The 13,191-nt window shown below is 41.1% G+C and overlaps 1 protein-coding gene across 4 annotated transcripts in view; it reads right to left on the bottom strand.

Annotated features, from left to right (window-relative positions):
- The window catches only part of ncor2 (nuclear receptor corepressor 2), a 70,977-nt gene that overhangs the window by 24,292 nt on the left and 33,494 nt on the right, over positions 1 to 13,191 (bottom strand). For all 4 annotated transcript variants that reach the window (XM_079557346.1, XM_079557345.1, XM_079557348.1 and 1 more), the window contains exons 5-15: positions 12,653 to 12,832; positions 10,486 to 10,599; positions 7,319 to 7,375; positions 7,137 to 7,189; positions 5,333 to 5,399; positions 4,680 to 4,852; positions 4,485 to 4,575; positions 4,093 to 4,271; positions 3,359 to 3,413; positions 3,182 to 3,280; positions 1,215 to 1,333 (exon numbers count right to left, since the gene is read on the bottom strand). In XM_079557346.1, the coding sequence (XP_079413472.1) occupies positions 1,215 to 1,333; positions 3,182 to 3,280; positions 3,359 to 3,413; positions 4,093 to 4,271; positions 4,485 to 4,575; positions 4,680 to 4,852; positions 5,333 to 5,399; positions 7,137 to 7,189; positions 7,319 to 7,375; positions 10,486 to 10,599; positions 12,653 to 12,832 (1,187 nt within the window). The remainder of the gene's footprint in view (positions 1 to 1,214; positions 1,334 to 3,181; positions 3,281 to 3,358; positions 3,414 to 4,092; positions 4,272 to 4,484; positions 4,576 to 4,679; positions 4,853 to 5,332; positions 5,400 to 7,136; positions 7,190 to 7,318; positions 7,376 to 10,485; positions 10,600 to 12,652; positions 12,833 to 13,191) is intronic.

Raw genomic sequence — 13,191 nt, forward strand, 5'->3', positions numbered from 1 at the left:
GAATGACCAGGTTACTCTTTCCACAACGACAATGCTTGGATTCATCATGTTTAAATTGTGAAAGAGAGCTTCAGGAAACATGAGACATTTGAAGATAACACTGCCGGCTGAAATCTTCCACATAAAGGCAAGGCAGTGTAGACACAGCTTTTGTTATTTTTGCTACAATTGATTGGCCGTTCTGCTGACTCCAAAGAAGGCCACTATAGTTGAACCCACTGCACCCCCATTCATCTTCTTACAGCTTCATTAATCTAACTGAGGGAAGCGCTGGTGGCACAATAAATGTAGGTGAGCCAGCTGTGCCAGGGATGACAGGACAACAGCAGCAGGGACTGGAGCCCTCAGTCTTTATAGTGTACCGCTAAAACTAAAGTGGTCATTACCGTGCATTTGCAAAGAGGACTACATGTCTTTCTCCTTTTTGAGGGAGGACAAAAATGCAGTACCAGATTCTATCATCAGCAGAAAAGTGAAATGTTTACTCTGTATCTTTACATATGACGCATCTTTCGAGGCAAATGTCAAGGTGTTTTTTTTTGTTTTTTTTCAGTATGTGCAGTACAGTACAGTCAGTGGGAGGTGCCCTTTCTACGCTTTTTATTACAGCACTATAACATCACAGCGCTCCTGGAACCTTCCACTGTACTTTCCAGCACTAGAATGGAAATGGCATGGTAACTATAAGTGTAATTATAGTAATTACAAGAGAGTCATTACTCATGGAAGCAGGACACACGACTTTATACTTGATTTGATGGCAATATCAGCGTTTCCCATTAATGTGGAGCGACAGTGGCACAGATGGTAGAGCGGGTCGTCTCATGATTGGAAGGTCGGGGGTTCGAATCCCGCCTCCAGAAGGTGTGTTCTTGGGCAAGACACTTCATCCACATTGCCCCCAGTGTCTGTGTACATTGGTGTATGAATGGGTGAGTGGATCCTTGCTGTAAAGCGCTTTGAGTGCCTAATGTAGGTGGAAAAGCGCTATATAAGTTGAGACCATTTACCAATGTAGAGATAACGATGCACCTGTGGGCACACTGGTAACACAAACAATCACAAACCTTACACTCACTAGCCCAATGTAGTAAACATAGTATTTTCTTTATGACAACATGGAAACAGGGCCGCATCATGTCATTTCCATCCTATTATCATGCTATCATTGCACTGAAAGATGTGTGACCAAAATGAGAACATGCTACACTTACTTCATTCCATCGTCTTTGTCCTCGGCCTCATTCTTCTCCTCCTCCCGCTCTGCCTCCTTTTCCTCCTGGTTGTTGCTGCTGCGGTTCACTTGTTGCTGCTGTTGCTGCTGCTGTCCGTGCTGCAGGAGGAGAGACATGCACTCTATTACAAAGATAATTGCAGGTAACAGGATATGCACAACCGACAACCAGTCCTCTGCGCTGACCTGTATACATCAACACACTTCGATGGGCACATAATTGACTGCGGTAAATTATTCAGGCGTTTATAGCACAATGGGGCAAAGAACAGTGGTCGAGTAGAAACAGGCAAAAAACACTGGCCGCCACAGAGTCCAGATCTGTACCCCACTGAGAATCTCTGGGATGTGGTGGAGGAGGCTTTGCGCATTGGTCACGCTATCCCATAGCCAATAAAAGAAAATGAATGCACCGAATCTTTTGACACTGCAGAAGCTCATTGAAACCATGCCACAGCAAATGTGTGATGTAATCCAGTGTTTCCCAAAAAGGAGTGCGGGAACCTCAGGGGGTACGCGAGCACTTAGCAAGAAGGAAATATTTCAGATCTAAAAAAAAGATGAAACTGAACAGTATTTCAATATTATAAAAACTAAATACCAATAAATCTGAGTTCAGCAAATAATTGGCTGCATCTTAAGAGTTTAGGGGTACTTTGAGTAGAAATGAAAGACTCAAGGGGTACGCGAGACAACAAAGGTCGGGAACCACTGCTGTAATCAATGCTAAAGGCGGTCCAACCAAATATTGTTTTTGTGCATAAAATATACAAGACTCACTGAAGTCATCCATCTGACTGAGATTGACAAAAACAAAAGTGAATGGTCACTTAAAACAGTACTAAGTAACTCTGCCACTGCAGGTGTCGTAGCATCTAGCATTTTTTTGCTCATTAATTGTCCGTGAGAGCAAATACTACGCTGACAGAAAAGCTGAAGGGAGAGAGGAATATTGCACATCCAATTACACGATGGAGATTTTTTTTTTTTCACTCAAACTTGGCTGTAAATACTATTTAAGTGGCGCTAGCCCGCCGTTAGCTTTGCCTGTTAGCCTGTTAGCCTCTTCTTCGTGATTCCATTAGTGTGTATTGGTCCCCGGAGACACCAGGGGGAGATGAAAGACCCCCCAATCATCCCATTAACACTTGTATTACCCTCAGAGGGACTACGAAAAGGATTTATTAAGGTAAACAAGTCACTCAGTACTGCTTTAAAATATGCTTAAGTTATGTTTTTGTCTTGATTTTCCCTGATATGTTTAATATTAGCTTTGATTTCGTCCTGATTTTGCTATTTTTAAATAAGGTCTTGAATGACAATTTGATGAAAAACATTTTAATCGAACATACCGTGTTGAAATGGTTTAGTCAATATTGCAATAATAAAGATTGCAATTTTTTTTGTCAACCGTGTTGCCTTACTCAGAACTGTCACGTTCACTAAGTTTTTCTATTCTTCAATAACCGGGTCTACCGGCGAAACATCCATTATTGCAGCATTTGTGAATTAGCCTATTAAACCTAATAGCAGACGTTCAGTGAGGTCTTGCGAGTCGATGGTTGGTCGTTTTCACAGAAAGCTTTAAGTGCTTGGCCGCCTTCCCATCAGGACAAACGTAGATTGCAATAGTTGCTGAGCGTTCCCACATAAACTTGTAGTAAAAATACAAATAAACATAAACTTTATAATATTGTGGTTGTTTTCTGCTGAATAACATTTGCACTTTCACCTCAATCACCCAGACAGGCAGGAAATTGGTAAGGAAGTGGTTATCCGAGCTTAGAGTTCAGCGTGGTACAGTCAAGGCAGACCCAATGAAGAGGTGAAATACTGTTTAAAACTTTGCCTCATTTATGGAACAAGCCTCTATTCCAAGAATCAAGATGAAGCAACAGTGAATCAGTCGTTATGTTTAAGAGTGAAAGAAGGAACAAATCTCCATACCTGGCTTCGTCCACGGCGCCTGTAGTTTCGCCGTACAATGTTTTTGTAGTTTTCATTCTTTTTGGTCAGATAGTAAAAGAGAACGCACTCCGCCACGGTCTGAAACACAAGACAGTATTTAACACAAAAAATACCATAAATGAGGGATGTCGGAAAAATGTTACAAAAGCATTTTACCTTTCGCTCTAGAAATGATGCGATCAGGCTGAAGTTTTTGGGGTGCTGGATGAATCTATGAACACAGAGAATTAGTTGACCAGTGGCTAAGTATCAGTGGCATTCGTAAAAAAAAAAAGTAATACAAAAGCAGATCACAGAACAATCCAAAGTGGAGTGCTGAGGAAATGTCTTTTCTGAGGTAAACACACACGCACTGCTCTGACACGCTACGAAGACACAGAGCAATTTCCTTTACATGCTCAAATCTCATATTTCCAGACTAGAAACTCGAGCTGTGCATTGTGTCTAAGTGGTAGACAGTTGTGTGGCTTTCAATGAGTCTGGCAGCTTTAAATGCCAGTCATTTCTCATGAAAGAGGAAGATCCACTTCCTCAATAAACGCATAGTACTGACCCTTGAAAAAAATGGGGGTGACTTACAAAACATGTTCCAATAAACACTTTCTGTGATAAACGGTTGATGGATGTGGAGTTAAATATAAAAAACAAAACGTATCTGGCAGGGATTGTGTTATGAAGCAGCACAAATAGTCCCACTAACTGAAAGCTCCAATTATTTAGAAAAGTTACTGTGCTAAAAATATGTAATAAAACCCATGTCCAAAACTAACCCTAACATGTTCATATCTCTCATGTGTTAATGCAACAGTCTTTATTCCACAACAAAAACCTATCCTAGACTTCATTCTTTTTGGTTGTTGTTTTCTCTGCAGCCCTCGTGTGTTACTTACTTCTCCCTAAAAGTGTCCTTCTCCTGCTCGCTCCACATGTTCATGACTTGCCGGTCTTTGTAAACCTTCATCGGGTCGGCCATCAGTCCGTTCATGTTGATAAACTTGATCCGCTGCTGTTCGGCATCAAACAGCATGGGAGGGATGACCGCCAACTGCCGCATCTGCTTCTCTGTGTTCTGAGTTCACACACGCCACACGAAAGACAACATCCTGAATTAAGTGGGCTGGTCTCTGACAGGAAACTGATTGTACAACACAGCCACATTGTTGTTTTGAATTAAAGAAGATCTAGATATGTGAATTAAAAGAATGGTATGTATATTGGTTTCTTCAACAAACGTAACTTTGAAGATTTAGCATAAAACACTGTATATTTCTCAAAGTCATACCTCATGTTCTGATATCCCATCAATGATCTCAGACACCTCATGTTCACTCCGCGCCGCTGATGCCAATCCACCGCCTCGCTGCCCAACACGGCTGCAAAACAAAAAAGCATCAAGTCAATGGAAGTAATAATCATAATGATCTTCAGCGTCAGGTGTTAAGCATAAAAACAGATGTGTAGTGCTGGGATCAGATACCTTTGCATGCGCTCCTGCATCTCCCTCTGCTTGCGGATCTCAGGGAACTGCTTCTCGTAATACTCGCGCACCTTGCTCTCTTTGGCCCGGCGGCGCGGGTTGTTTTCAATGCGCTCCACTTTCTTCTCCCAGGCCTCCATCAGCTGGTCATAGCGCTGGCAAAACTTTTGTTCCTAAGAAACCAATAGAGAGGCGATAAAACTAATCTGATGGACAGTGTTTTCTCATGCATTAGGCAAACCTTTCTTCTTTAACTTTCTCAAATGAGATGAGGTAAACTGGGGGGGGGGCAGTTACGTAGATAAAAGCCGTCCAATTTCCCAGCTTCCCCACAGACATGTTGTAACGCAGACTATTAACTCTGGTCCAGACACGGCTCTCCAAAGGCTTGTAAACAACAAGGTGATGTCCCCCAGCTCTGTCCATGCGAGCCTCTCTCCCCCACTAAAGCCAATACTACAAATGATAGCACTGCCTGTGCTTTACAAGGGTCACCGTACAATTACATGCTTTGTCGAGGTAAATTTATCTAGCTTGGCCGTCAGGAAGACAGACTAAATTAAACCACATGACTAAAAATGTAAGATTTTTCCATGAAAACTTGCATAGAAATATTGTTAGCTAAATAAAAAAGGTGTTGTTTCTTGTCTTACCCATTGCTTACGAGCATGATTTCTTCTCTTGAAATATAGGATGAGCTTTTTTCTCATGGCCTGGTTACTATAGAAGAACAAATAAAGAGATCATGAGATCAGATGGACAAATATACCAAAAATGTGAATTTGACACAGTCTTCAGAGTGACATGTACATTGTGTGTTAAAGCTCTCCAACTTTTAGCCTCTATAATAAATCTTCAACATAATTAAAAAAGGTTTGTCCTCAGATGACATCAGTCAAACTGGCTGCAGGACAGTGAGGCAGCCAAAGTTATAAAACTCGCTCAGTCTGGGAACAGCAATCAGCAGCACTTCAAATAAAGGTCAGGGCCAGTAATCTCCTTAGGCAGCCGCTCAGTTTGTCCCTTTCTTTGCTGCGAGATTTTATTTTGGACACTTAATCTGTCAGATGTAAGGTCACGTTCACTACTGATTTATGTAAGCTTATTCTACATGAGTCACTTCTGAGCTGTGGGGTCCCTCAGGTCAAGGACACTGAAGTGGGAAGTAGGCTAATGGCAGGTTTAAGTGGACAAACATGGACGAGGCACTTTCCTGTTTTCACAAGTAGATATGTTACATTAAGCACCAAGTTAAATTGTATTCAAGCATAAACCTCTAAAATACTGCAGCGCAGACACAGAAATGTAGAGACTGCAGGGGGAATATAATAGGGTCAAATTTGAGTGGCGCATAATGGGTCAGATCTGACTTGTTGCTGGCAAAGTCGCACTGACAGTTTAAGACAGAGATGGTATTGTGCGCTGGGCACCAGATGGCATTGGGAAAGATTAGTGGCCCTGAACCCAACTAAAGGTTTCCTTTGTGCTGCTGTAAGCCTGTGCCATTTCTGAGATATCAGAGTACACTCTAATTTAGCATAATATCTCCAAAAGCATGGAGCTGAAGGAGCTGCAATATTTTGGGAAGATACTTAAACCACATGGAGAGACTTTCTTAATGAAAACCGTGTACATGTAGGGTTTTATTTACAATTACAAGACACAAAAACAAACTCAAAATAACAAAAGTATGGGCTGTTTATCTGTGCACATATAAAAGTATAAATGGTCCCAGGCATTCATTAGAGTTGGCAAACAGTCACCTAAAATTCTGCTTAACAAGCAAAGCTGAAATGTGTGTAATCACAATAAAAGGACGGGAGCTTCAGAGAGATCGCTTTGCTTCTCTCCTACAGACAGAGTGTTATCATCAGTTATAAAAACAAAGAAGCCATTTGTGTTCTGATAGAGCGACACTGCTATTTAATAACTGCACCAGAGCTGGCGAGAGGGAGTTTTCAGTAACAGCTTTGAGGCAATAATACTGATCCAACAGAGAGGATCAAAAGGACTGAAGACAGAGCATGGTGGGACAGAGGGGCCAGACCTCAGTGCCAGACGGGACAGGGTTTATAAGCTGCCACTTGCTCTTTCATGGCAATCACACACAATAATCATTTTGGAATTAGAAATACTCATTAACTTGAGTCATAGTTAAACATTTAGCAAGCCTTCTAGAAAAAAATAAAAGTATTCTATTTGCCCTGTAGCCAGCGGTGCAAGTAGTGCTTTCTATTGATACATACTTGTTTGTCCGGGTAAATTGTGCTGATAGACAAATATCATTGAGGGATTGAGTAGGGTACAAATTAAGAATGAAATATGTGTAATTGAAACGAGATTAGCCAGTTATACTATATACGCCAACTGCATCAAACAGAGTCTTGTTTTGCGCAAAAAGGAAATGACGCAAAACCTTCAGACACAATGTAAAGAGGAGGATATGGCCAGACTTACATTTTAATGTTCTCATGGTACTGTTTGGTATCTGAGGGTTGATTGTACAGAGGCTAAAAGAAGGGAAGAAAACAAAACAACAAGTCCTTTAGCACAATCAGGTTTGAATAACAACATCATCATCTATCAAAAAAAAAAAAAAAAAAAAGAAAAGTCAGCTCCAGAAAAGAGAAGTCACTCACCAGTTCCACTCGGGGTCCCAGTCCCTCCAGGATCCTGTGAGCCTCTTCTGCCTTTTTCTGTGGAGCACAAACAGAAGCAGAGCATTAGAGTAGCACCTCTGCTGTCTCCACGGCAACAGGCAGTGCGCACACACACACACACACACACACACAGCCGGACCGGGAGCGTGTGGACCGGGATGTAAGGATGGATGAGAGCTGAACACTGTCTATTATTAGAGCTTTTAACTCAAGCTGAGCCACAGCTCTGGGCCCCCACTTTCTTGGTGCGCAGATTACTCACCTCCAGAGGTGCACTCACACAAGGAGTGGGCGAGAGAACAATACAGCACGGATCCCTGTGCGTTTGTCCAGATCCGTTTAATTTGTGCTGCACTGATGTGAATAACCTCTCGGCATTAGTCACCACCAATGCTTCACACAACACCTCCTCTGCTCTACTACAATGATATTCTCTAGTGCTGCCACAGAGCGCTCGGGGCCGTGTCGCCAGGAGCACTAAGAATTCTGGGACTGCCGGCACATTCCATAATAATTTGGATGCTACAGAGTGTTAGCTGTTGCATCACTACTAGTAAATACATCTAAGAAAGTTGTTCCGCAGCTCTTATTAATTATTCTTTTATTTAGTTTCAGGGAATGGAATCCTATTTGCTTTTCCTCCATTTCTCTCATTTGTTCAGTCAGTTGCAAAACTTTCTTGTTTTTCTTGCCAACAGTGGCTGACAGGCCCACAGGGGAGTCACAATAAAACAGTGTGGTGTAGAAAAATACGCAGGTACATTCAGAGGTGACCGCACAGACAGGAGCTGCCAGTTCCTGTCGACCTTTATCCATCAGCACTGACAGGTCACGCTGCTCCTCATCTTAGAAGCCGAGCAGAGACGCACCGGAGGGACACAGCGCAGTTAACACTTTAACTCACGCTTTAGTCTTATCACACCGAAAGATTAGCATTAGTAGTCCATGTTAACTGTGCCTTCAAGTTTTTCATTTTAACCAGATTGAAGACATGGTTTCTACAGGTGTCAGTCCAATTGTAAGACTCAATCATACAGCAGAATGTTTTTGATATTGTAGGTACATTTTTATTTTTATTCACAGCTATATTGGACCCAATAGGAAACCTTTGAGTAAACGTGTATAAAATGTCAGTCAAAACTGCAGCTCAGTTTGCTTTAGACCATAGTTTTTGTGTTTTTGATGAATGTCTGCAGGAAAAAATAGTTGAGCAATGTCATTGAGTGTGTTCCATCCCTAAGGAAAAAGGATATTTTCTAGGAAATTTAGAATTATCTGATTGCAATTTAATGCCTTTTGAATCAAATCTAATGTAACTTTTAAGGCCTTCATTTTGGCATAATTCATATATGACTTTTATTGCTTTTTAATGCCTCTCGGAAACCCCGGAAGTAGAAGAATATGCCGGTTGAGCATCTCTTATTAGAGCATGTTGGTAACTAACAAGTCCTGCATAGATCAGGAAATAAACATTGAACATTCATTTAATTGTGGATAAGTTACAATGAATTAGGCCTGTCACGATAACAACATTTGAAGTTCCATATCAGGAAAATATTGCGATAAACAATATTATTGAGGACCACGTGGCGCCACTGAGACGGACTCAATCACAGCAAAAATCTCAGTAATCTCTTTATTTCGCAACATATCCTTTATAACACGAGCTACAATTAAAATGAAAGTAAATAAAGTAAAGTGCTTTATTTGTCATACAATTGTACAACAAAATTGCGTAGATCAGACGGAGGAGAAACTCAATGAAACACAATTTACTTGAGTATAACTGTTCAAGTATTAATTATTGTGACAGGCCAACAAAGAATCAATTAAATTGTTGCAACAATAATCCAAAAAACAAAAGGCTCTATCATTATCATCATCATCAAAAAGCTACATCTCTGGAGGCCGTGGCCTCTCCTCTAGCAGCGCAAAATCCCTTCTATTCTGAAAGGCGCTATACAAACCCAAATATGCTATTGATTTTGTACATGCTTTCATACTAAGGAGCAAACACGGAGGCGTACATTTACACATTTGAAACAATCACACTGTAAATGTACCCCTTTAAATTCGCACAGCGAATACTACACTGTATCCTTAATCAGTGCGTAGGTGTAAGAGGCTGCAGACTATTGCCTCATTCAAAGCAGTTAATGAGCAGTAACTATGAAAAGCAACCTCTCATCCTCAGGGAGGGTCAAGGATTTCTCTCGTTTGCTGGCTTCGGGCGTAGAGCCAGGCTGAAAATGACAACATCTCTGAATTTGCCCTTGCAATAGACACTCGGCATGAATAATTAAAGTTTTGTATAAAATGGAGCGCATGGTTTAAAATCTGGTTCATAATAGACTGAAAATGAGCTCTGAGGACCCGCAAAGGCAAAACCACTGCCCTCTTGTGGTGACTGGCAGAGTACAGTGCTGTGCTTATGGTCGTGTTATTCTGGATTTCAGCGTATTTGCCTCCATTACCAATTTGAATCAAAAGACATGATTATTTCTGTATCAGTGTTGCCTTTGTAGTAGACAAAAAAAATCCCCTACTACAGGCAGTGTTTCAAGGCGCACCAGGCTACAGCACATCCTCAGAGCGAGAGGGGAATAGAAAGTGTAACAGAGGTCACGCTGCATTGTGGAGTAAGTCATGAGTCACTCTTAAACTTCCAGCTTTTGAATCTTGAGCAATCATTCAGAGCAGAAATCTCTGTGCAGAAGACCAACAATGAGAGCGGTGAAGAGAGGCCTTGAAGCACGCTGCGACTGAGAGGTTTTCATTAAAGAGCTGCTTTTTCCATCTGAACGGTTACCAAGGGCAATGTGTGCAGTTTGACAATACTGCAGTGATTAACCTTAAAAGCTCAATGGCGCTGAAGTAAAGTCTGTCTGTGGGTTGTTCGATTTTGTACGACAACAATTTATCACGGCATGTACGGCTGATGTCATGTTTAAAATAACCAGAATAGGGTTGAAAACATTATAAAATTGAGATTTGATTCTACAAATACAAATAAACATGAAGCTTTAGATAATGAACATTCTGCCTTGATTTAAGGGTTAATATGTATTATTATTAATCCCTCACATCATCATCCATTATGTCCAGCACCTTCCTCGGTTTCATTTATATCAGAGAGTTGGACTCACCCTGTTCTCGTCGTAGATGATCTGCACCAGGCTGCGATGCTTGGCCTCGCTCGGTGGTGGGGAGATGGGCCGCTCGGGCTCATGGGGCTTTGCTGCCTCTTCCTCCAGCTGTTGCTGCAACAATCAGCAATAAACATTTATTTCAACATCAATAATAATAGAATAGAATAAAATAATAATAGAATAGAATAGAATCAGAATAGGTGTTAATGCCATTGTTAGTGAACAGGTGCACAAAACAAGCAATTTTCTTCGGTTCAATTGTGCAACATGAAACATAAAACTTGGTAGATAAATAATAATTCCATAGAATAGAATAAGCTTTAGTGTCACTGCAACATTTGCAAACTTGGTGCATCATTCATAAATAAAGAACAAGACAAATACATAATTTTACAATCACACACACACTACACTGATCCGTGCACATTCTGCCTTCTTTTCATGGTCATTTACATTTGACAGCTTTCAGTGTGGCAACGGCCATTAAAAAATAATATAAAATCTGTTCTTCCATTTGTCTTGGTCTTAAAGCAGTACTAAGTAACTCGTGCCCCTGTTTTTTTTACTCTTTAATTGTCTGTGAGAGTAAATACTACACTGACATAAAAGACAAAGGGAGAGAGGGATAGTGTACATCCAATTACACAATGGAGATGGATTTTTTTTTCACTCAAACTTGGCTGTAAATACTGCTATGTGGCGCTAGCTTTTCCCATTAGCCTGTTAGCTTCTTCTTCGTTATTCCATTAATGTGTATTGTGGCTCCAACCCGGAGGCAGGAAAGTTGTATGGGTGGTTTTCTGGCCAGAGACACCAGGGGAGATGAAAGACCACCCAATCATCCCATTAACACTTGTATTACCCCAGAGAGACAACGCAAAGGATTTATTATGGGCAACAAGTTACTTAGTTCTTCTTTAATGGACCTCCAGCCTGAAGTCGACAGAATGATCAGGGGGCTACTTGTAAATTATTTTAATTCTTACTTCTAAAACTTCTTGAATAATAACATTTGAACAGAAAATGCTCTGGTTTGCCATGAAGAGCCTGTTGCTCATTATCAACTGTTGTGTGAAAGTGCTACATCCACCATTTCCCCACAACTCAGCTGGAAGCAGATGAACTGCACTATTAGCTGTTAATAGCCATTAGCCCCCTAAGGTCTAGTTAATCAAACGCTTACCACAACAGGCTGTAAACAAAGTCACTGCCAGCTGTGCGGCTGAATATTCAAGAAAACAAGAGGTGGAAAAATATACTGAGACAGGGCACTACAGCTGAGGTCAAGTCAGTTTACCACAACTGCCTTATTTAGGTTTTACTGTGAGGATGCTGCCACTGTTCTGTTTGGCTCCAAGCTCTCAGAGGCTTCCCACAAGAGCAGAGATACACCGCAGTGTGTTATTACCGGCCTGGATAAGTATCAGGTCAGGGATAACCAGTGTTTTCAGACCCTCGGCAATTCACAGTGCAACCACAACCCGTCAAATTAAATAAACCAAAGAGCCATTGTTATTCATCACAAACTGGGTCTGGAGAGAAATCCGTGCAAATCCCTGTAGGCAACTCGCCATAATTCCCATTTTATGTCAGTCGTATCAATATTCATTATGGAACCCTGTGTAATCATTTTAATAGAGGTGCAACATAATAGAAGTGCTACTATTATACATAAATACATCCACGGTCATCGACTCTGACTGCTTTAGAAACCTCCACCATAACTCCTTCCCAAGGGAAATTTTCATTTAAAGTTCTATATATTTTTAACTTACTTTCCATTGAAATAAAAAGGCAAAGACCAGACCAAAACAGCTGCACTGATACAGCTGGATTAGACATTAGGGCAGCAGTGAAAGGAAAATAACTTGCACTCTAAATGCAGCCATAACAAAGAGTGTGTCACTTTCCAGCTCTGATGCAACAAAGTAATAACATGGAGGATGATTTTAGTGGCATCTGTGGTAGTTGTAGTAGCAAATAGTAGTAGTAGCAGCAGCAGCAGCAGTAGTAGTTTTTATCCTAAATACACTGATTAACACCTACACATTTCAGTACATGACAAAATATTATTGAATGTATCAGTTCAAGAACATAAAAAATATTGGAAATTAAAATGGCACAGCTCATTATTAACTCTTCTTGAGATAATAGTGTGACAAACCTGCTTCTTCCGGAGCTTACAGATCTGCTGCTCCACCATGGTGATCTCTCGGTCCACGCGGTCCATGTTCTGAATCAGCTCCTCTTTGGAGAACCTTGCCGGCACCAGGTCCAGATCCGGGTCCATGGCTGGACTCACGGGAGAGATGGGCTCCAGCTTTCCCATGCCACTCCCACGCTCCTAAAGAGAAGGAACACAGGGCAAAATGCCACCATCAGACTGATGTAATGGGATTAAGTCACTGTGGTGCAGAGGTACAAGACTAAACTGACACAATGCAAGTCGTTTAAGTATTTCTATCTGTGCAATGCAATGAAGTATTCAGTCAATGCCAATGCTTGCTCAGTGTTTCGTGTGTGTGATCCCATTGATATTTTATGGCATTATTCATTCATAACTGGTTAGTTTGGTCTGTTTGAGTTCCCTAAGGATATATTTAGATCATCAGATTCTCTATGGAAAGAACATTTACAACTGAACTATTTCAATGGTTGTCCCAGGTCTAGGCCATTTTAATTGTGTTTTAGTGCTTCAAAACT

The sequence above is a fragment of the Gobius niger genome, assembly GCF_951799975.1.
Source record: "Gobius niger genome assembly, chromosome: 1".
Lineage (NCBI taxonomy): Eukaryota > Metazoa > Chordata > Actinopteri > Gobiiformes > Gobiidae > Gobius > Gobius niger.